Raw genomic sequence first — 25,647 nt, 5'->3', positions numbered from 1 at the left:
CAAATTGCCACATATAGATCTCCTAGGTCAAAATTTTTTTCTCTTCTCATAGAAATAAATAAACAGTAAAATAATGATATACTCTGAAAGATCAAAGTAAATATGACTAAAACCTGGCAAAAATAAAAGTCTACTGGAAGGTTAAAAAAAAGATCAGATTGCAAATTCTATAGTTAATGCTTAAATAAATATGAGAAAAATGAACAATCAATAATTTGATATCATTAAAAACAGATGTAAAAACTATATACAAATGGAATTGTCTAAATTTTGAAGTAAACATTTTAATGTGCATTTTTTGAATTTGTTGTTATTATAGCTAAACTATTTACACTTATTCTTTAGAAAGTCCTAAATTGGTTTGGCTTAGCATGTTAACTTTATTTTCCCCAGTGATCACAGCAAAGCACATTCTGTTTACCTTTTTTCTTTAATTTCAAAGACAATCATGATTGACACAGACATATTTGAGTTAACATGAGCATTACTTCAGGATAGATAGGGAGACAGTGTGTATACTCTGGTTTCAAGGTCTAAGACCATGAATCTGTTTCCCAGGAGTATTTGACGTTGAAGAAAACGGAGTGGGTAGATAGGGTAGGGTGGTAGGTTGGTTTAGACAGCATTTTTTTTTTTAATTGCCGATCATTACATACTATAATTGCTTCTGGACCAGATTTTACAATATAGAGCTCATAAGCTCCAAAGTATAAGAAAAAAAAAAAAAAAGTACATTTTATCTAAAAGCAAATAAAATAAAAAAGACCAATAAGTTTAATATTTAGGAATTTTAGTATTGTACATGAGGAGAATCCATAGATACCTAGAAACATTCGTGCTATTCCAAAATTATTTTTAAGGTCTTGGGATTATGAGGGATTTACCAAAGTAGTTTTTTCATAAGTTCTAAACATTTTAGTAAAATTTTAATTTTTTTACACAACTTTTTTTGTCTGAACTCTTGATGTGAACTTTTCCCATCATTTTTATGAAACGAAGGGACAATCATATATGTAGTACCACCATCAGTTTTACTCTCATGGCAGTCTACTTTTGCGGGGGATATAATAAAAATAAGAAAACACCTTAATAAAGAATCTTTTATATATTTTAAATGTGTCCTAATTGATAAGTTACGAGAAAATAATTTTATATCTAAAGTGTTTGTCATCTGGTACCAAGAGCAAAATAGGCAGTTATCTTAGGTGAAGTCAATCCCAATTATTTAATATGCCTCAAGAATGGAAGGGTCATTGAAAGTTTACACAAATACGGGTGGCTATTATAAAATTATTTGTGTTATAAAATAATACCATTAGAATGGGTGGACCTAACCAAACCCTGTATTTTGGCCAGAGTGCAAAATTATCCCCATCACTTTTCTTTTCTCAGTCATTGGCCAAGAACCCTCTGATTGTTAGTTGTCTTAATTTTATTTGTTTATTTGAACTTCTTTTGCCAGATATTAAAAAGCTGGGAGAAAAGAGGATTTTAAAAAGCAGTGTTACTTCCCCAAGCCTGGTTTATTCTAGTAATCAGTATTTTATCTGACCCTGTCTGATCTAGTCTTGCAAGATCAAACGTCCAGGCCAGCAGGCAGACAGTAAACAAAGCCCATGAAGGGTTTCGGTAAACACAAAGATTAGATGTTGAATGAAAATTAAACTCCTTGAACTAGTCCTCTGTACTAAAGTGGTTAAGTGGGTTGTGATTAAAAGAAATAAGTAATTATGATCATTATAGCTGAAATGATATAATGTTACCACATTTAAAGCACCTCTTGTACTCAAAAATGATTGTGTCATTTACAAAGTGGTGCCTTGGAGTTGAATAGAGAAATCAATGTCCCCTGACCTGGTTCCATAAGGCAGCCCTTGCTTAGCCATGGTGGTATCAGTGGTCAGGACAATGCCTTTAATCAACTCCTAGTCCTTCTGCCTCTGCTGTTGTTTAACTCTGATGAGGTAAAAGTAACTTACTTTTGTCTACCTAATTTTTCTGTCATGAAAGAAATTTGCTTTCAGCTTCAGATCTAAATGAAGTGTTCTGCAAGGAAGTTTGTCTGCCCTCTGCCTATGTCGTATCTCGTTGAAAGTAATGGCAACATAAAATCCTTTGAACATTGTATACATATTTACTTATGTATTTTATATTGACAAATTATAGCTGTTTATATTTATGGGGTACAAAGTGATGGTATGATTTTTAATACAACGTGAAATGATTAAATCAAGTGAATTAACCTATTCATCACCTCAAATATTTGACATTTTTGTGATGAGAACATCTGAGACTTACTCTGTGATATTAAAATGCACAGTACTCAATTATTAGCTATATTCACCATGGTGTACAATAGATCTCAAAAAAAAAACCCAAACTTGTTTCTCCTCACTGAGACTTTGTACCCTTTGATTATCATCTCACTGCTCCCACCTCCCAACCTCTGTTAAACACCATTCTACTCTCTACTTCTATGAATGCAGTTGTTTTAGATTCCACATATAAGTGAGAACATGCAGCATTTGTCTTTCTGTGTTTGACTTATTTCACTTAGCACAGTGTTCTCCAGTTCTACTCTTGTCGTCGCAAATATTGGATTCATGGAAATAGAAACATCACTTCTACTGTCAACCACCTTTTATCTCACCAGTTTTTCAACACATGGAAGAGCCTTGCACATTTTCGTTGTGACAGTCACTGATAGTATGCATAGATCACCTATACTTGCTCGGCCCTCCAGTGGAAAGCTTATTGGTAGTTTAAGTGGAAAAATGGTGCCTGGGGAATGTCTTGAGCACTCATTTTAGACGTGGACTAATTCCTTGCATGGATCTTAAGAAGCTCATTCCAGCTGTACTGTAACTGCTTTGTTGGGCTGAATATACTTATTCATACATGTTTAAAGATATAAAAACATTTGTTTGTTAATAATGTAGTTTGTAGATTAAAAGAAATGAACTTGCAATCTACTCATATTTATACTATTTATGATGTTATTTTAAATAGACATTAAGAAAAGATGCAAAGGGAAAAATGAACTACTTTCCTTATGCCGCTCCCTACTTCTCTTGCATCTATTCATCCATTCAGCCATCATGTATACCTACTCTTTGGAAGAAGCATGAGACATAATTCCTGCTTTCCAAAAGCCTACAATCTGTGCGAAATGCTTAATTCATAATATAACACATGTTTTTGTCATTCAAAAACAAATTCTAGCTTCTATTTTATATATAATAGCTGGCAGGATTCTAAGGGCTGGGAATACAGTGGAGAGCATTACCTTTTTCTTTCTCACAAGATAATTGCAGTCATAATTAAATAAATAATTTTAACTAAATGTTTAGTGAACACTTCTGCTGTGGGCCGTAATTAGTTCTAGAAGCAGTGAGAAACATCTGTATGCACATAAGATATGCTTCCTACCTCTAGTTGCGTTGCCCTTAACCTGGCAGGAGAAGCAGCTGTATAAATGGATCTGGTAAATATATAGTGGTGATATAAACTAGTTTGATGGCGACATAGAGGAAGGTCCGGAAACTCTTCTTGCTAGGTTTGACATGAGGTGGCGGGTGGGCAGTTAGGGAGAGGCAGCGCATGAATTATACCTTAAGGACAAGTGGAGTTACTGTGGCAAGGAGGAAAAGAGAAGGAGGAATGTTTTGAGCAACTGGATGATCATGAGTACAGATGGAGAAGTACAAAAGAGCATTGCATGTTTAGAAAATTACAAGTGACTGTCGAGTATGTCTAGAATGGCAGTACATTTATCCTGATACTATAATATAACAGGTGCCCAGAATGGCTAAGCTTTTGATCAGTGAAAAGGCAAAGGTAAAACATAGCTGGATGTAGGGAGGGTAGTGACACCAAATGTTGATAGAAATGACTGGGACCTGGCTGGGTGCAGTAGCTCATGCCTGTAATCCTAGCACTTTGGGAGGCCGAGGTGGGTGGATCACGAGGTCAGGAGGTTGAGAGCATCCTGGCTAACACAATGAAACCACATCTTTACTAAAAATACAAAAAATTAGCCGGGCGTGGTGGCACATGCCTGTAATCGCAGCTACTCAGGAGGCTGAGGCAGGAGAATCGCTTGAACCCAGGAGTTGGAGGTTGCAGTGAACTGAGATCGCGCCATTGCACTCCAGTCTGAGTGACAGAGTGAGACTCTTGTCTGACAAAGAAAAGAAAAGAAAAGAAATGGTTGGGACCTGGCTGGGAGATCATATGTGTTGTAATAATGAAAAATAAGGCTAAGAAGGTAGAGAACACACCTTAGGGGTCTTTGAAAGCCCAATTGAGGTATTTTGAGGATTGTTGAAGGTTTTTCAGCAAGAGAGTGACATATTGAAAATGATGGTTTTAAGAATGATTCCTCTAGACACCATCTGAAGCTGTATGAGGGTGTGAGTGGGTGTATGGCAGGAAGGGAGGTGCATGGGAGGGGGAAGGTTGGTATGTACACCTGGTGGAAGTAGGCAAAGTCGAATCTATTGCAGTAATTGACAGAAGTGGAGTGGTGAGGGAAATGAGGCCCTGGCTTTGAGTGGCAGAAGTGAGAAAGACAGGAAGCCACCGATGCAAGAGGTTCAAGCAGAGGAGAGCCATGAGACTTGGTGAGAGTAAATAGGGGTATGGGAATGAGAAGGAGACATGCAAGCAAAATCCAGGTTTTGAGCTTAAGTGACTCTTGATGGTTGTGACAGAAATAGGACAATACCAACGGAGTTGAAATTGCTGATACCTCAGTGAGAATTGACAACTAGGTAGAAATGTCCATGAGGCTGTTTGAGATGTGGAACCAGCCTACTAAAGGACAGGATGGAGAATAAATTTTTGGGCCACTTGATTGGATGACAATTGAAATGGTACCAAACGAACATTCCTTAAAGAGGAGAGCAAGAGCAGGAGAGGGCTGGAAGCTTTGAGAAGAAAAAAGCCAGGAGTTAAGAAGATGCAACTAGAGAGAGTGAGGTGTCACCAAAGCCAAGGGAAGATGAGTTACCAGGGTGGGAGTGTTATCAAAGGTGCAGTGGAGGGACAGGGGAGCGGAGAGGGAATTGGAGGCTCTTGGCTTTGGCAGAAAGGATACCAAAATGACATTGGAGGGAGCTGTCTCTGCAGTGTGAGAACAGGGAAAGCCTATGCATCTACTAAGGGAGAGGTGTCAAGGACATGAGAGGAAAGAGTCTAAATGTGGCTAAGTGAAGCATGAGGGCTAAGTGTAATTAGCAGAAAGAGGATGGAGCCAGCAGTTTTGAAGAGGAAGAGGAGTGATAAGCAAGAGCCCATCAACTAGGAGGGAATGGATCTGAGGCGCAGATAACGCGGTGCCTTTGAAAGAAAGAAAAATAGTGATGTTTTCTTCAGAATCTGGGAGAAGGGCAAGGAGATGTGTAAGGAGAGAAGGTTCTGGAGATGGAGTGGACGGTGAGGATGGGCAGCTCATGCCATGGGGTGTGAGACTGGGCTGGCATGACCTTCTAGCAGTGAAGGAGAGAATGGTTGGCATGGGGGGCTTGGTGGTGAGAACACCTGAAATAGGATCTGGACAGACCATGTCTGGGGAACAAGGAGGGTGTGTGCTTTAGATTGCTCCTAGTTTCAGACTTCCATTTGTCCTGCCCAGAAACAGAATAAAAAACTAGAAAACATATATAGATGTGATGGTGGCTGACAAAGAATCTACAGAGTGTGAAATGAGAGGCTTTGTGTGTAGACCACAAAATGCCCAGTTTATTTAAAATCTGATGATTGTGGGGACATCCTCTTCTACTGGGGAGACCAGCAGGTGAAAATCAGAGAACGCTTCTGGTTTCTGGATCAATTAAATAAAGATTATTACCTGATTTTCCTTAGACGCTTACAAGGTTCAAAGCTGAAAAGCACCTAAGCTCATAAGGTGCTTGAAGCACTTAACTATAAATGCTGTGTAAGATGCTAGGACTGAAATCACATTGCCTAATGGGAGACAGTTATTTAACTATTTGCCTGACTGATGAATGGCCTTCATTCCACCATTTGCAAGAATTTGAGAGTATTTGACCTTGGAGTCCTGAACTCCCAAGGGAGTGGATATGAATCTATAATCATCTAGAATACAAATCAGACTATGAGTTCTAACATTGGGCCTTCCAGGGTATCACCTTTTTAAGTTCTATGTACTATAGAAATTTTAATTTTTGACTAATCCCCCTTCTGGGCCAAAAGCTCCTTGAGAGAACTTCAGAGGCAGAGGTTTTGGGAACACAGGAACGTATCAATTTTCTGTCCTCCCTAGAGTCCTGTGAGCATGAGGTCTTAAACACTGTGAATACTTTGTAAATATTAATAGAATTGAATGTAATATAGATGAACTTATTTGGATATATGCATTTAGAGCAGTTTTATTTTTACACATATTATGTGGTGCACTAATCTTATTTGCTACCTGATCTGTCATTTGAGAGAAAAAAAGAAAGAAAAATCTTTGCTTGTTTAATTCGTATTGCAAATGTCCTTAGCAAATGTAATTGGTTAGAATCGTTCCATTTTTCTACTAATTATTGAGCTAAAGACTTAACAATAGTCAATTCAGTTGAATGGGGCAGTAATACCTTTATAAAGTACAAATTAGAGACCATTTGTGTAGCCTAAGATAAATATGCCTTTGAGGTTTTCACAGCTAGTCTATTGAGTATTTTCCTTAATATAATGGCTTAAAACATTAAAGTCCTATAAAATCACAGAGACTGGTCAGAGGAAAAGAATGGATCATGAATTGATTGTTTTCTTTGATTAACTTTTCTTCAGGTAGGTTGAATTAAAGAATTAATACACATGGAATGCCAACTGACAAAGGCAGAATTTTCCTAAGCAGTAATGTTAAGTTTCAACAATATGATTTCTTTTACTATCATGTGCTGAATTCACCTTAGAAATTATAGTTTTAGATTAAAGAGTAAAAATAAAGATATTATTAGATATAAGCACTTTTAACCTATATAGAATGTTATAAGAATACTTGAAATGATCAGTGATATCAAACTGTGATAAAGCATTGTTTGAAACCAAAAGGGACAATAGTGTTCTGGTACGGAGGGTGGAGACTAGGAAAGGTGGATAATGCTCACTTTTTCCATGGAACATAATGGGTCCTAGGAGCTTTTATTACCAAAGAAACAGAGGTGTCCACATTTGAGTTACTTTATGGTGGATATATACGTTTCTGTGGAGGTTAATGTGGTGGAAAAAGGAAGTTGATAATAAGGGGAAAATACACCTAAGAAAACCAGTCATATGGTATTATCACAGTCCTGGCTGGTAGACTTTGCTTATGGGCTGTTTTATTAGGAGTTAACAAGTTGGCTCTGAATATCTTGCTCTAGGCAGGGACTTTGCAAGCAAGTTCTCAAACCAGAGACAAATTCTCTTGAACAAATTTAGAGAAAAACAAAATCTTTGGGTTTGGTAGCTAGTCTTTTTCTTTCTTTTGCTCTTTAGCTCTTTCAAGCTCAATAATTTTTTAAAATTATGTTTAGTGAACTCTTCTGGTAGTAGTTTTATTTGTTTGTTTTAATGGTATGAGATTTATATCTGAGAGATCTATTAGCTTTGGCTACTGCAATCATGTCCGACTGTGTTTGTATTAACAGAATTTTTTTTTTTTTTTTGTATAGTAAATTGACCTTATACTTCCAGTTATTGACTAGGAGAAAATAAACCAGAAGTATTTTCAGTGACTAGGCATATTCAATGTTGGCAGACGGGCTGCTATTCTGGTTTGTTGGGGGAAATTAGTGTTATGTTTACCTTTTAAAAAGATTTTAACCCAATGAAAGCCTTTGGGTGGACAGTGGGGTTGTTGACCGTTAATGTGTAGCTCAGCTGAGTGCAAGGAGACAAAATAAGTATCAGGTGGAAGCATATGGAATTGCTGTTTTTGTAGGTCAAAGTTGTTACATATCACCAATTTCATATAGTTCAATTATATATGAATTTGTGATTGCCCAGGATTCTCAAGCTGTTATCATATTGTGTGAGTATGCATACCCAATTTCGTTTCTTGTTGGTTACTTGTTTCAAAGAAATACTTTCTATTTATAGAATTTATAGGGTACTTGAGAAAGCTCTCTGCTGTGTGATTCATATCCTTCATCAGTCCATGCTGATGACACTCATGTTGGGTCAATAGCTTTTGCCTCAAGAAAAATAAGATAATGGGAGGGGATTTATAAAAATAAATATAATCACTGTATATGTATGTATGTGTGTGTGGCTTACAGTTGACTAGAATGAATTGCTAATAAACTGACAAAATAGGAATTTAAAGGAGCTATCTTTTATCATCAAATAGAAATGCACTTCAAATCATAGGCAGATGTTATGGGCTCATCTACGTGTAGCAGACAGTTAAATTGTCTGAAGCAAATATATTGATGGAATTTTTTTTTTTTTTTTTTTTTTTTTTGAGACGGAGTCTTGCTCTGTAGCCCGGGCTGGAGTGCAGTGGCCAGATCTCAGCTCACTGCAAGCTCCGCCTCCCGGGTTTGCGCCATTCTCCTGCCTCAGCCTCCCGAGTAGCTGGGACTACAGGCGCCCGCCACCTCGCCCGGCTAGTTTTTTTTTTTTTTTTTGTATTTTTAGTAGAGACGGGGTTTCACCGTGGTAGCCAGGATGGTCTCGATCTCCTGACCTCGTGATCCGCCCGTCTCGGCCTCCCAAAGTGCTGGGATTACAGGCTTGAGCCACCGCGCCCGGCCTATTGATGGAATTTTTTAAAGTTGATATTATTCAGTACTGTATCTCTAGGGGCTGCCATCATTCCTGGCACATGGTAGTTGATTAATAAATGTTTATTATATGAATTTTAATGCAAATAATTCTATTTAAGTGATTAGCTGAATCAACTGTTGAGGAATCAGTGATTTCATCACTTTTTGAGTTGACAGTCTTTTCAGTCTATGTTACACAAAGCATACAGTGGAGGCTCAGGTTGAGCTTTTACCATTCAGATGACTTATCCATCCTTCATGTCACATACATGTGCCATGTGCACTTATACACACACACATGCAAATACAAAGTGAAACTTATCAGTAAGAAAGTTGATTGCTCCTGACCCAAATCCTGAAACTATTAATAACCACATGCTCCAAACTGGGCAGTTCATCTTAAGCAGCAGAATACAGACTGCAGGGTCCTAAAGGCATAGGTTTGAATTCAGAGTCTTCCATTAACAGGTTTGCAACATCAAACAATTATGACATTAAAGTCAAATGACTGACCTTCAGCTAATAAAGTAGGCATCTTAATATCAATGCCGTAGAATTATTGTGAGAGTTAAACGATAATGATGTGTAAGGGATTTAGCTCAGTGCTTCAGCTACTATATAAATGGTAGGGTTTGGTGTTACCTGAAATGCCAATGCAGTTTGAAAAAGGTATGTTAGCAGTAAAAGTATGAAAATTCTTAAACTTATAATACATATATTTTTTATAAAGAAAACCCATTAAAAAGCACTTGTGAAACATTTAGGCCTTAGAACTTGACTTTGAGTTATGCACAAAAAGAGGAAAAAGTGGCCATGTGGTTTGCGTTTTCTTATTATGAGGCTAGAGCCAGCAGCCTTAATCATTTTGAATACTCCTAAATATTTATCTGCATTTGGATAGTTATTTGACCTAGAGCACATTTTTTAATTTCTCTGGTATTAGACAAGATCATTATCTTTAAAATTGGGCATCAAGGTTTTAGAGCATAAGGTGGGGAAGCAGAGAACCTGGAGAGGAGGTTTGTAAATTTAAGGCATTCATATGCTCTAGTATCTTTTTTCTGTGCTCTAATGTTTGGGTACCAATCTGAAATTGTTGGTTTGATTGGCAACTTTTTTACCAAGAGTGCCAAAAGCAAACCAATGTCTTTTTTTGCATTTGTAGAATCACTTCCAGAGTACTTTCTAAGGTTGAAAGAGTCATAGAGAAATTCTTCCATCTTCTTTTCTTTCTTTCTTTTTTTTTTTTTTTTTTTTGGCTTATGTTCTTCTACCCAGGGTTTCTAGGAGAGGTTCTGGGGAATACTAGAGTGTTATCTTATTAAGGAATCCATTAGCACTCATTCATGCTAATCCATTTACATTTGCATAAGCATCTTAATGGCTTAAAGAAAAATCCATAGGCCAGAGATTCTGGAAATTTCTCAGTGCAAAGCCTTTTACCCAATTCATTACTATCTACCCATTATAACTATGGACAAACCCCAGGGGCTATGTCACAAAAGCAACTATGTTAAGGTTTGCAGCATGAAAATACTACTATAATAGCTCTAGAAATATTACCTATCTTTTCAGCAGTATTGATAAACTTGCAAGAGCTATACTCTAATTACTATTGCTATTGCCGCTATATTTTTCTATTTTCTATTCTATTTCTGTTTCTAATTCTATTTCTATTACAAGTCCCCAAAGTTAATGTCATAATTGTTTGATGTTACAAACCTGTTAATGGAAGACTCTGAATTCAAACCTATGCCTTTAGGACCCTGCAGTCTGTATTCTGCTGCTTAAGGTGAACTGCCCAGTTTGGGGCATGTGGTTATTAACAGTTTTAGGATTTGGGTCAGAAGCAATCAACTTTCTTACTGGTAAGTTTCACTTTGTATTGCATGTGTGTGTGCACAAGTGCACATGGCACATGTATGTGACATGAAGGACGGAAAACAGCTATTTTTCTTGTAATAGAAATTAATTGTCTTAAAATGGTACTTTTAAAGATGCTCTTAGATAAGTAACCTGCAAGGTTACTTTAAGACCACTTTACAGGTAATCCTTCCCATTTTACAGATAATCCCCAGATCACTCATCTAGTTATGACCCAGGCCTTTGAAATTTCAGTTTGCTTTTCTTTCTACCTTTCCTATGCCACCTTGCTGTTACTGGCAAGCATCTGTGCCAATCAGATGCTTCATCTTTTGCTCAAAAACTTTCAGAAACTATACTTTAGGGCACTAAGTCATTGGATTATATTTTGAGCATTGAAATTTTACTATATTTACTTTACACAATTGCAAAAGAAATAATAAGAATTAAGTGCCACAATATAGGAGTGAAAGACTATATACATATACACACACACACACGTATATATACACAAACATATATATACGTATATATACTTGTGTATATATATGTGTGTGTGTATGTGTGTATTATTTTTTGAGTTTTGAAAATGTTCTTGTAACAACCTAAAATATATAAATATATATCAGGGATTCATAATATTTAAAATAAATACTTGGCTTCCTGGATGTACTGTAAAAAGTGTCCTAAATAAAATAAGATTTTCGGACCAAATACCTTTTAATTGTAATGCAGGTAAATTCCTGAGGGAGAAGTATAACTTTCTCATCTGTGAACAACCAGCCACAGGCAGCAATTGTGAGCATCTGAATAGCTAATGGTCATAGGGTGCTCTTGGTTAGAGCATCATCGCTGTGAACTTGGTGAGGTTTTAGGAGTTTCTGAAATTCTAATATAGGGCTACAAAGGCCTTATCTGCTTTAGACTTAAATGGAATCCCGGAAGCTTAGAGAGTGGTTAGAAAATGGCTGCCCATTCCCTGCAGTTTTCGCTCAGTCCCAGGAAATTTGAAGGAATCTGCAAGATCCTCTTAGAACTCTGAGTTTTTCAGAGACCTGAACAGACTCCAGATCTGAACTGTTTATCTGGAAGGTCTCTGGACTGGTACCTTTCCCCAGATATTGGAATAGCTACCAAAAGCCTCACAGCTACTGGACATAGAAGCATTTGAGCCCCCCTTGCCTTGACGGTTTCTTAAACCATCTTCTGTTTGGGAACTTACATTAGAAGCTGGGGACATCATTCCTTTCCAGGCGATTCCCTCTCTGGTACTCACCCTCAAGGCTTCAGCCACAGTAGAATCAAGTTCATTGTGAATTAAATTGAAGCTCTGATTTAAAGCCCTGGGAGCAGTTGTGAGTTATTTATTTATTTATTTATTTATGAGACAGAGTTTGACTCTGTCGCCTAAGCTGAAGTGCAGTGGCACAATCTCGGCTCACTGCAACCTCTGGATTCAAGTGAATCCAACCTCCTGGATTCAAGCGATTCTCCTGCCTCAGCCTCCTAAGTAGTTGGGATTACAGGCATGAGCCACCACACCTGGCTAATTTTTGTATTTTAGTAGAGACCAGGTTTCACCATGTTGGCCAGGCTGGTCTCGAACTCCTGACCTCAAGTGTTCCGGCCTCCTCGGCCTTCCAAAATGCTGGAATTGCAGGCATGAGCCACTGCACCAGGCCAGCAGTTGTGTTTTTACTGTCTCTTTAATAAGTAAGCATGTTGCCTTTGTCAGAATATTTTCTGTTGTGAATGTGAACATTGCTTTCACCGTCAGAAACAGCACTACCATTTACCCTTCATTTTTTCCAGGATTTCTGATCTTCTGCTAAATACTGCAGGCATAAGATGGCCCTTAGGGCCAAGGTGATGTCTTTGATCTTGGTTTAGTTTAAGACAGACTTAACATGATGTTTTCCATTACACAGTGAAAAAGCAAGAACACAAAACCAGGCACTGCTGTTAGGTCTGTGTTTCACACATTGTGGTTACTTTCTAATTATTTTAAAAGAAAGAAGAGAAAGGAAGGGAGAGATGGAAGGAGGGAGTAAAGGGAAGAAGAGAAAGGAAGAAGCAGGAAAGCAGGAAGGGAGGGAGGGAGGGAGGAAAGAAAGAGAAAAAGAAAGTTGAGGCTCAATTTTCTGATACAGTCTGGCACATCCTGATGCTCCCTCTCTTTTTTAAGCATCTGTACTTCACTTGCTGTGACTTAAGAGGCTAAAAACGTTATTCTGATATTATTTTTATAAGAGTGGCAGCAAGAACTAAATTAAAATGTTTTCAATTTAGGCAAAATCAGCCAGGCACGGTGGCTCACGCCTGTAATCCCAGCCCTTTGGGAGGCTGAGGCGGGCGAATCACTTGAGTTCAGGAGTTGGAGACCAACCTGGCCAACATGGTGAAACCCCGTTTCTACTAAAAATATAAAAATTAGCTGGGCACCGTGGCACATGCTTGTAATCCCAGCTACTCAGGAGGCTGAGGTATGAGAATCACTTGAACCTGGGAGGTGGAGGTTGCAGTGAACTGAGATTGTACCACTGCACTCCAGCCTAGGTGATGGAGTGAGACTCTGTCTCAAAAAAAAAAAAAAAAAAAAAAAAGGCAAAACCTGTTTAAATGGTTTCTGAATTCGTGTTCTGCCTTGGTCATTGGAGATGCATCCTTTTGAGAGCATTTGATCCTTAGTCATTCTTAAAGTCGAGATGATAATTTTTTCTTCTTTCATTCTTGGGAGTAAAGAACTTGGCTTTTATTGATAGAACTGTTAGGAACTGAAAAACATAAAGGGTGACTAGTCTCAGAGACAGAATTTAAAAACTGATAGCCCATGGACAGATCTGGTTTTCAGAAATGTTTTATTTGGCTTTTATTGTATTTTGAAATGGAATTAGTTGCTAACACTTAAAAATTAGGAGATATCATGTAAAATCCAGATTTTTTGTTTTCTCAAAAAAAAAAACAAAAAAGAAAAAAACAAAAAAAATGACAATGTAAGAAAGACAGAAACTGGCTGAGGTTAGGTAGTGATTGCTACCTTTGAACTGGTTAGACTTTCTCTCCTCCACCTAGTTCTTCTGCAGCTAGCTTTTCTGGCTGTTATCGACCTGAACAGTAGGTATTTGCATTTGCAGTTTCTTCATTAATATTTACTAAGTGGTTAGTACTTCATGGTGTTACTACAGATGTAATATGTTGCTATGTCTTTATAAGATACTTCCATAGTTACTGTTCTTAACTGTAAGAATTTATAAGGATCCACCTGGAAACTTATAAGGATAGAAAGAATGATTATATATAACCTCACAGAATATGGACTGACATTATTCAGACTCTTATTGCACCAATTCATATAGGTTTCATGGCGCTCTGATGTTTATGCTTCATTGTGAACATGATTTTGACTAGATCTATGAATGAAGTATTTTTAAATTATGTGATTTGGATATATCTCAAGAAAGTAAACTCACTCAAATGTAATTAAATTGTTGAAACGTGAAAATACCAAAATTTTGGAAAATTAACATTTGGTCAAATAATGTATTCTATAGGAGGATGGTTCTGTGTTTTTTCAGCAGAAGATGAAATAGATGGCTAGGCACAGTGGCTCACGCCTGTAATCCCAGCACTTTGGGAAGCCAAGGCAGGTGGATCACCTGAGGTCAGGAGTTGAAGAGCAACCTGGCCAAGATGGGTGAAACCCCATCTCTACTAAAAACACAAAAATTAGTTGAGTGTGGTGGTGGGGCATACACCTGTAATCCCAGTTACTCGGTAGGCTGAGCACAAGAATCACTTGAACCCAGGAGGCAGAGGTTGCGGTGAGCAGAGATCGTACCACTGCACTCTAGCTTGGGGTAACAGAGTGAGACTCGGTCTCAAACCCCTCTCCCCACCAAGCAATGAAATAGATAAAATATTTCCTCATTAAGAATCTGAAAACATAATTTAATGTCTGAATTTATCTTTACTTTGACTGAATTAAAAGAAAATAAGCAAAAGTGAACCCAATATTTAACTGAGACCGATATTTCTGTCTCTAAGATTTTACTTTGGAATCAGTTCATGGTCTCTTTACCTTTTTGTTTTGTTTTGTTTTTCAGTGAGGAAATTATGATGGTAATTCCTGTTCTATGGAAACTGTTAGATTATGTTATCTGAAGGCTCCTAACCATTTGCTTGGTTTGGTTTTAAGGCTATGTACTTTAAAGTTTAATTAATATAATAATTGAAAAAGGTTTGCCTTTAGAAGATGAGTAATTTGTTTTCTTAACCTTATGAAGGAAAGGTGACATGTAAAACAAATGAATTACACTGTGAGGATTAGGCGGGGTGCAGTGGCTCACACCTGTAATCCCAGAACTTTGGGAGGCCGAGGCGGGTGGATCACATGAGGCTAGAGTTCGAGAGCAGCCTGGCCAACATGGTGAAACCCCGTCTCTACTAAAAATACAAAAAATTAGCTGGGTATGGTGGCCCGTACCGGTAATCCCAGCTACTTGAGGCTGAGACAGAAGAATCACTTGAACCTGAGAGGTGGAGGCTGCAGTGAGCCGAGACTGCACCATTGCTACAGCCTGGACAACAAGAGTGAAACTCTGTCTTACAAAAAAAAAAAAGCAAACATTGTAAGGATTAAGTTAAAAATTGAGCCCTAAAAGAAGTTTGAAGTAAACTCTTGACTTACTTGGGAGTTTATAGGAATGTTAAGCAAGAAATCAGGCTTTTTTTTTTTTTTTTTTTTTTTGAGACAGAGTCTTACTCTATCACCCAGGCTGGAGTGCAGTGGTGTGAGTTCCACTCACTGTAGTCTTCACCTCTGCCTCCTGGGTTCAAGCGATTCTCCCAACTCAACCTCCTGAATATCTGGGATTACAGGTGCGTGCCACCATGCCTGGCTAAATTTTGTATTTTCAATAGAGACGGGGTTTTGCTGTGTTGGCCAGGCTGGTCTCGAACTCCTGACCCCAGGTGATCCACCAGCCTTGGCCTCCCAAAGTGCTGGGATTGCAGGCATGAGCCACCATGCCCAGCCGAACTGAGTTTCTTTAAAAAGCAGGAGAAAGCACTGTACTGTACATGTCTAAATATAAGGTGATACAAAGACTTGGATGTTCACATATTTTCCTAATTGGATATTTTGCATGCATAAAACTTGTAGACATGGATATAAAATAGTTAAATATCTACCCACATTTTAATGTATTAATTTACTTCCACGCATACCTTTTTAAAGTCACATATTACATAAAGTATTAATTTAGAAATACTACTTTGTTCCACCCTTACAGTTCATTGACTTTATTCAGATGCTTCACATGTGATTTGGCATCAGTGTCTGTCATCACCAACTCCCCTGTTTTGAGTCATCTCACCCAGTTGTCCAGCACACATCATTTCTGCCTAAATTTTTTAAGACTCAGTATTTTTTTAATAAAACCATGATTCTGTCACTGTTAACTATATGCGAATCCACACATGCCATTTGTATAATAGGAAGACAATTTTTTTTTGTATGTGTTCTATAGGTGAATATGTTTGATCTCTAGCTTCTTAAAGTTATCTTTAATGGACTTTTACATAGTCATATCCAGCATTTGCAATCATAAGAAATAATTGCTAAATTTGTATGGATTTTTTGCTTTCAAAAAGAGATCTTGTTAGATTATGTTACACCTGTAAGCATTTAACACTAATAATGATGGGATTGTTTCAGCCCCATTTCTTTACTCCAAACCAAACTTTGTTTTTCATGATAGAATAATACAGAGACTTGGATAAGGATTTGGCTATGAGGTGACTGTCTTTCCTGAGACAGTATCTTAGGGAAAGAAAAATACTTGCCTTGTGCTTGTGTATATGTGATACTTACTTTCTTTTCTCTTTCAAAGTATTCTTTAAATCTTTATTAAAGTGCAATATAATGTAATAAAGCAGATAACCTGGAGAGAGGGTGAACTTCATTTAATGGCAAGTTGAGGTGATGTTATTAATTTTGTTATTTTTTTTCTTATCTGAGTGCATAGCACAATGTTTAAAATATCAATTTCTTAAAGAAACATTTCTATAAAAATAGCAAGTGAGTCAATAAATGGATATACTATGTGGTAGACATTTTTTAATGAACATTTCCATAGTTGTATAATAATATTTATGTGAGCTTTTTACTAGAAGGTAGCACTTAATTTGTCAGGAGATGTTGTCCTTGTCATTTCCTGATAACCATTAACTACATACTACGGAAGATAAGAACAGCTGGCGCTTTTATAACAAAGGGTGATTGGGGAGATGATAGAGCTTGGGGATCTAAGAGGATTTAGAATGGTCAGTGGTTTCTGTCTTGGCTGTTTAATGAAATGCTTACTTTTAAGAATTTTAACAAATTGAAGTGGCAAATATTTTTACTTTCTTTCATATGTTCCATGAAAAAAACCTATCGTAACATTTTGCTGAAAAGAATGTCACTTTTATGCTGGAACTTCCATCATTGTATGAAAAAATGTTTATATTATTAACATACCAAAAGTATAATTCAGTTCTACATATATTAGCAATAAATTGTACCAATGAAAATAATGATGAATTATCACTTTTATCTCTTAACAGTGGAAAGAGTGGAACGAGAAAACCTTTCAGACTATTGTGTTCTGGGCCAGCGTCCAATGCATTTACCAAATATGAACCAGCTGGCATCCCTGGGGAAAACCAACGAACAGTCTCCTCACAGCCAAATTCACCACAGTACTCCAATCCGAAACCAAGTGCCCGCATTACAGCCCATCATGAGCCCTGGTCTTCTTTCTCCCCAGCTTAGTCCACAACTTGTAAGGCAACAAATAGCCATGGCCCATCTGATAAACCAACAGATTGCCGTTAGCCGGCTCCTGGCTCACCAGCATCCTCAAGCCATCAACCAGCAGTTCCTGAACCATCCACCCATCCCCAGAGCAGTTAAGCCAGAGCCAACCAACTCTTCCGTGGAAGTCTCTCCAGATATCTACCAGCAAGTCAGAGATGAGCTGAAGAGGGCCAGTGTGTCCCAAGCTGTCTTTGCAAGAGTGGCATTCAACCGCACACAGGTACAATTAGCATTGAACACTGTAATTAACAATAATGCCGGGGACAGAATTGAGATAGTCATAATTATTTTTATCTGTTTAAAAAATTTTATGGAGCTCAGCACATAGAATTAGATTGATTAATAATCCTTAGTTAATGAAACACTGTTACCATTGATCCATGCATGACCATGATTAATTTACTAATTGTTCAATTTTAATGATGTAATGGACATCTTTGAACCCAACGTGCAACTCAGGACCCCAAATGTTACTAATGACTTGGGTATGTACTCTCATCCTCTCCATTTACTGTTTCCAGATGTAACCCTGATCTTGAATTTTGTGATTATCACTCTCTTGCCTTTTTTTTTTTTTTAACAAATTATAAAACTATGCATGCCCAGTCCATTTTTTCCCTTGGTTTTGAACTTTATAAAAGAAATAAAATTATGTTTTATAATTTTATAAGTAAAGTTTTATTTAAAAATTTATAAAAGTCCTTCAAAACATGCAAGTTAGATTTAAGATATTGATAAAATGATACTGGATAGTTTACTCTTACTTTAATGTTTGAGGGAATATAACATTACATGTTGAAAATGTAAACAGTTAATTCACACATGTCTTATTTTTATTGAGGGTGCTTATATGTAAGACATTGTTTTCCACCAGTAGTTCTTAAACTGGAGTGTGCATCAGAATCACCTGGAGGGCTGTGAAAACACAGACTGCTGGGCCTCATCCCACAGTTTCTGATTGAGTAAGTCTGAGGTTGGACTCAGCAATGAACCTTTCTAACAAGATCCTAGGTGATTATGATGGTAATGATCGGGGGCCACATGTTGAGAAACACTTACCTAGCCCTTATATGAGTAAGAACAAAGCAAATGTGCATAACCTCAGGGTGCTAACGATCTAGGGGTGAAAACCAGGTAACCAGATAACTAGAGTAAAATGTGAAGTGTGATGAGTAATGTTGGAGAGTGTAAGCAGTGGTTGTGGTGGAGGATCATGGCGAGGTGGAGGTGAGGAATACTTCCAGGAGAATGAATACCATAAGCCTTCAAAACAACAATAGGTTAAAGTTTCAGCACCCTGGTAAACACAAGGCAGGAAGCTAAGCTCTGTGTAGATGCAAAAAGGAGAAAAATAATGGGCAAGCACATATGTAAACAACACGCTAGAGTATTAGGTTGTCAAGGGGTTAGACCTTGAAGGATAAATAAAGTACAGCAGGCAAAGATGATGAAGAAGAGTAGTATTATTTTAAACTAAAGAAATTCATAGTAAAAATGTTGAGTTAAAAAATGCAGGAATAATTTGAAGACATAAAACAACTCATTTCTGAGAAAAACTGTATGAATGTACAGAATGTAGGAATGCCTTCATTAATCTGATATCTGTTCAGAGACACATGATAACACACACTATAGATGGACCTTACAAATAAAAGAAAGCATGCCGGATTGAAACCCCAGTAGTTTGGAAAATACAGGAATGTTTCTAGATTTAATTACTTCAAAAGTTAAGGGGCTGGGCGTGGTGGCTCGTGTCTGTAGTCCCAGCACTTCGGGAGGCTGAGATGGGCAGATCACTTGAGGTCAGGAGTTCAAGACCAGCCTGGCCAACATGATAAAACCCCGTCTCTGTTAAAACAAAACAAAAAAATTAGCCGGGCGTGGTGGTGCGTGCCTGTAGTCTCAGCTAGTTAGGAGACTGAGGCAGGAGAATCACTTGAACCCAGGAGGCAGAGGTTGCAATGAGCCGAGATCGTGCCACTGCACTCCAGCCTGGGTGACAGAGTGAGACTCCATCTCAAAAAAAAAAAAAAAAAAAAAAAAAAAATGTGAAAACTCTCACTGGAAAGAAATCTGATAAATGTTGGTAAATTGGATTGCCTGATGCAAGTTAACACTCAAAAAATGCACCTAAGTGAAATGTTATACCAGTTATAAATATTTTACATTTATCAGTGGTTCATTGTTAAAGAGGTTGTCTGTTTACTTTTGGTTTCCACTTCTTTTGCAAGAAAACATTGAGGTAAGAATTTTGTAGATACTGTTTAAGCAATCCTGCGTGAGTTAAATAGATAGTGTTTTTGTTAAGTCAGTTAATACAGTTTTTCTCTCTTTTTTGAAAGTGTGTTGGATCTCTGGTTGAATTGAAGTGTATTTCTGTTGTATAGGCAATTTTAATTTTTATTAGTTTTGAAATTGTCCTATGATTAATGAGTCATTGAAAAATGAGTTTTTGTGCCGAGTGCGGTGGCTCATAACCCCAGAACTTTGGGAGGCTGCGGCTGGCAGATCACAATGTCAAGAGAGTGAGACCATCCTGGCCAACATGATGAAACCCCGTCTCTACTAAGAATACAAAAATTAGCTGGGCGTGGTGGCTTGTGCCTGTAATCCCAGCTACTTGGGAGGCTGAGGTAGGAGAATCACTTGAACCAGGAGGTGGAGGTTGCAGTGAGCCGAGATTGCGCCACTGCAGTCCAGCCTGGCAACAGAGCGAAAAAAAAAGAAAAATGAGTTTTTGTTAATGGTTGGGATTTTCTTACTGGCCTCATGTGGCAAGTTTTGGTTATCTCTCATTATATATATTTTACCTTTTTATGGGAAAAACTACTCTTTTTGGTGTAAAGATATTTTTTATATTTTCTTTGCTTGTAAAGAGTTATTATCAATTTGCAAGTATAAAAAATGCAAGTATAGTTGGTAGTTCATAAGAAAGGTAGATAATAAAACTTAAAAGGGATGGCACAGATTGGAAAAGGCCTTGAGTGCCAAGACAAGAGCTCTGAACTTTAACAGGCGCTGGAAACCATCAAAGGTCTTATGTAGGAATATGCTGTGCTCCCACCATCTTAATTAGATCTTATGGAGGTTTGATAGCAAGGGGGTAGGAATATCATTTAGGAGGCTGCTGCTAGTATCCAGGTGAAATGTATGGAGGTTTTGAACTAGGCTGGTGGGGAGGGTACAGAGAAGAAACATTTTGGAAATAAAATGGACAGAAAGTGTATAAATGGATAAAGAGAGGAGTAGAACTGACACCAAACTTCAAGCCCGATGACTGAGAATAAAGGTGTAATTATGAAGGGAATCCAGGAAGACGTGGGAAGAGTGGTTGGAGTAAGGTTAAAGTGATAGTTTTAGATTGGGTTATTTTGATGTTGAAGTGTTGGCCGACTTCAACACTTCACGACATGTGAAAATGTGCAACAGTCATTGAAAATATGAGTTTGGTGCAAGAAAGAATTATCAGGGCTAGAGCAAGAGATTAGAAATGTTGTCACAGAGCCTGGGACAGGAAATGGAAGAGTCAGGGGATGGAAGGGGAGAAACCACCACTATCACCACCACCACCAGTGGCAGCACTAGCCCCAGGAAAGAGAGACAGAAGAAATGCCAGGAGGTGGGAGCAGGTAGAGATGGAAGAATAGGGAGACAGTAGTGAGAGTATAGAGGACATGTGTGGATAGTTTCCAGAAGAAGACTTGTCTACTTGTGGAAAGCTGAGAAGTTAAGAGAGAGAGGCCTAAAACCATGTCATGAGATTTGGCAATTGGTTGGGAGAAGACTGGCGAAGTTTAGAGTATAATTTTCATTAGAGTGGTGGGGACAGGAGCCAGAATTCAGGAGTTAAGGAGTGATTAACTGTTGAGGATGCAGAAGTAAGTACATGATACTTTCCAAAATTTGGTGTTGAAAGGGAGGCCAGAGTGGGTGGACAGTTTGGACATGATAGGGGGTCAATTTGAGATCACAGGATTTGGGAAGTTCACAGCATGAACTGGTGATGGTACCAATCATTGTGGTTTGGTAACGGTCTTCAGCGGTGCTGGAACTTCAGGACTGGGAGCAAGGAAGAAACACAGTGGGATTGTTTGAGGTTTGGTGCTGACATTTTAGGTATGGCAGGAGGCCAAGAGAGGTAAAATCTCTTGTTCCCTTGACTCTTAGCTAATTTATACATTCTAATATTGACAGAGTCTGTTAACATCATTTGAAAATGAGTTTAGAGGTCCTGAGAGACTCTTACATGTTCCAGACATCACTCTTCCACTTTGTCTCGTGATTCAAAGTACTCGGGCAATATTTGTGTGTCCATAGTTATCTGGACTGGGGTTATGAAAGGCTCTGGTCCTTTTGACCAAGTCTGTTGCATACTACTGCAAAATGAAAATTAGAAGGATCTGTCTTTTGGCTCTGTATTTTGCAGTTCTCTCTCTGTGTGTGTGTGTGTGTGTTGTGTGTGTGTGTTCGTTCATCTATCATTCATGTGTGTGAACAGGCATTTCATGGCTAGCCAACATTTTATTGCCTGGTTATGTATACAGCTCCTTTGGCTAAGGATAAAATTGAAAGCATGGTTGTATTACTTTGGATTTTAGAAGCACATACAGTATACATTTTATCCAAGTAGCATGAAGCATAAGAGAAGACTCACAATGAGGCAAAACAAAGACAGATCATATTGGTGAGAGTGTATACTTTGCCAAGGCCCTAGACTCCTGGAGGTCTGTCTTCTCCCATATAATCCTTTTTGTCTATTTTTATGGATTAATGATTTTTCTTTGGCATTGCCATCTTTCAAGTGCCAAGTTATAAAAGGTCTAATTGAAGCATGGAACACATTTTATTGTTTTCCTGCTGCCATTAAATTTGTAAGATGGCTACACCCAGAAAGAAACATTCACTTTCAATCAACATGAGCTTGAGTTCATGGGCCAGCCTTGAGGATATCAAATGGAAACTGCATAGGAATGTATGAGTATTTCCTTTTAAAATTCTGCTTTTAATTTAGGAAAGCTTTTCATCCCTCTGGGATCATAACCTGTTGTGTATAAAGCCCAACCTAATCAAGGTAGATGGTATTGACAGAATGACATAGTTTGAACTTAAGCAGGAGGTCAGCGGGCAGATTGTTTTTTGCTGTATGTACTGTAGTCACTAACAGCAGGACTGGGCAGCTGGTTTTACCAGTGGTATTGTTAAATGGAAAATATGGTATATTATGCCTCATGAAACCAGCCATAGATTTTCCAAATGTTTAGACTTTTTTGAGTGGAGTCAGACATTTATGGATAATATAATGACTTGCCAGCTATAATAAACAAAAATAAACATCGTAGCATATCCTCAGTCTATTGAATATTTTCCAGAAATAGTTCATGATCTCTATTATTCATATATTATCAAATTCAATAAAAAGCATTTTAATACATTTTGTCACCTTATATTTTGTGTTCCTGGATTTGTGCTTCATGGTTATACCAAGAACAAATTGTGTGTGTGTGTGTGTGTGTGTGTGTGTGTGTGTGTGTGTGTGTATAATAAAATAATATGCAAACATTTACAAATAAAGCTGGAACTGTTAAAAAAAAAAAAAAAAAAAACCCTGCCCAGTTTTTCATGTTTAAGGCTTCCAGTTGAAAAACTTAAATTCATAATAAATAACATTTCAAATGTCAGTTTTCCAAAGAGAAACTATTAATTACCTTGTTATGGCTGATTCATTGTCACCATATCATTTGATGATGTAAAATAACATAATTAAGAGAATAGAACCATATTTTCAAGAGCTTCTTTTTAGTTTATTTTTATTTTAATAAATATGTCTTTTAAGAACATAAAATGTATTTGTTTGATAAAATGATGCCCTATCCACACTTCATGACAAGGTCATGGTGTCTGCTGGAGTCAGAGATAGGCAGCCTTTTGCTAATATGATTTTATTTTTTATTGGTTTTTTTTTTTAATCTTTACATTTCTCTTTTGGGTTGCTAACAAAAACATATACGGTCTAAACTAGGAACATAAAATTGAGTCACTTGTTCTGGGCTAGGAATACAGCACATTAGAGGTCATGCAGTGCCAGGATATGGGATCTCCAGCATGGGCCTGAGACTAACATGTTTCTAGACACAGGGTGTGGCAGAGCCTTGTGTCCTGTCTGACCCATTAGGTCATTATGATCTTATATAAAATACATTCTAAGTATCACCATTCTTTTTTTTTTTTTTTTTACTAGTCTGTTGAAAGATAAGATTAGCCCTGCTTTCTGTGTCTCTGAAGACTTTTATGGCAAATGAGACCCAGTGAAAACAGTAAGGTGAGAGTGATAAGGCATTTTCTGACCTGGTCGTTAATATTCAGGCAATCCCATGATACATTTCTAAACCCTTTAACCTGTGGCCACAAATTGAGACGGGTGTTATACACTGGAGGAGGCTGAGGCAGATAACATCCCTGCTCTGTTTTTGATGTTCCCCCGCCCCCACCCCACCCACGGTTTTACTTCTGAAAGCCTGCGTCTGCTGTTAGGCTTTTCCATTAACAGCTCTCCAGTTTGGGCTACTGATTTTCTTTGCTCGTCCTGGCAGAGATGGAAATGCTTACCACTGTCTTCTGGGTACGGGAGGATGACAATAGGGCAGCTCCCAGCCTCCTGTAGTAGCGACAGCTCTGAAGCATAACTTCCACTCGAGAGCACTCTGCAGGCCCAGGCTGAAGCTGGGACTTTGCTTGCATTTCTTCTCTTCCCTGTCCTGCTCCTCACACTCCCTCAGCAGTTTCCCTTGGAAGTCCATCTTAATAAATCTCTTGTGTAGTAGTCTCTATCTGAGGATCTGCATTTTATCCCAGATTATAGATCCATGCCATTTCTAGCCTAATTGGTCATGCCATGGGGTAGTAGTTTGAGTAAAACCTATCTATAGTTTTATGTCCACTTTCTCTGCAAATCAAAAGCCATATGATACTATGGAACTAGTGTAGAATTTTTTACTCCTTTCTTTTGAAAATATTATCAGTATTATTGTTTAAAACCTATGCCCCCCTATAGCTCTGCAATTCAATGGATCAATATTGATATTGCCCAGGCTGACTTATGGATATTGAATGTGGGGGGAGAGAGAGAGAGTGAATAAAAATGAGACAGAAACAGACGTTGGATGTAAGGCCTTAGGAGATTTACCAAACTTGACTTAAATGAAAACTGTACTTGCTGGGTCTAAATGGTGAATTACATGATTCTGTGGGTTTGAGAGTGCCTTTGCCCCTCGGCCCTACTCCTCCTGTGCTCCTGCAGTGATGCAGATAGTGTCTGTGGGAATAAGCAGCTCTATCAGGTTTCCTTTTTTTTCCATATTCGTTCTTGCTTATATCGTGAATTTATTTTAATGCTGACATAGTTTGACTTACTAGGCCTATGTACGTGAAATATGTTGCTTGACTATTTAATTTGTTTACATCTTTGCCTTTTGACAGTGTGATTATGAATTCCAACCTTAAGCATTCTTTTGCCCTTTGTTACTTTGTGGACTTTAAAAAATTAATCAGGGATTTATGCCAGTATGGAAAGGTTTGTGACAGTATTTTAAAAGACTTAATATTACTGAGGGATGCTTGTAGAATGTCCACTGACCTATAATAAGCATGATTTCATAAAATATGTACAGTGAATCTTCCTTAATAGATAAACTATTCTCTAATTTATTTAAAAATCCAATGACCTACATATTCGTATGTTCAGAAATCCCCCTTTTACTAACATTGTTTCTCCTCTGAGACCTTCCATCTGAGCAAATCTGTTAAATGAAGTAGAGGAAGCTTTGATCCAAACTAGGCTAAATCCAGTGGAACGGATGCCCTGTCACATGTGAATGGCAGCATTAGAATGCTAGAAAAGGGAAATTAGGTGTGATCCTCATATCTTCTCTATACCACTGTCTCCTTACCTTGGTGGCAGAGTTCAGGAAACATCCTTATGCAAGGAGTAGCAATAAGAAGACTGTATCATTTGAAAATGAAACATTTGCCATACTCATTATGTTGTGTGGTTCTCCCCTCCTCCCCCACCTAGCAGATCATGCCATAATTAAGAAAGTTTCAGGTTCATTTTGTGTCTCAGGTAGTTCTTCTGTGCCAGTTCTTGGAAACATGTTTTCAGTTGCAAGT

General features: G+C 37.8%; 1 protein-coding gene across 4 annotated transcripts in view; it reads left to right on the top strand.

The window, feature by feature from the left end:
- The window catches only part of SATB2 (SATB homeobox 2), a 201,016-nt gene that overhangs the window by 105,123 nt on the left and 70,246 nt on the right, over nucleotides 1–25,647 (top strand). For all 4 annotated transcript variants that reach the window (XM_025405329.1, XM_025405331.1, XM_025405332.1 and 1 more), the window contains one exon: nucleotides 17,229–17,701. In XM_025405329.1, coding sequence (XP_025261114.1) covers nucleotides 17,229–17,701 — 473 coding nt within the window. The remainder of the gene's footprint in view (nucleotides 1–17,228; nucleotides 17,702–25,647) is intronic.

Source organism: Theropithecus gelada, chromosome 12 (assembly GCF_003255815.1).
Source record: "Theropithecus gelada isolate Dixy chromosome 12, Tgel_1.0, whole genome shotgun sequence".
Taxonomy (NCBI): Eukaryota; Metazoa; Chordata; class Mammalia; order Primates; family Cercopithecidae; genus Theropithecus; species Theropithecus gelada.
This window is presented reverse-complemented; position numbering and strand designations above follow the sequence as displayed.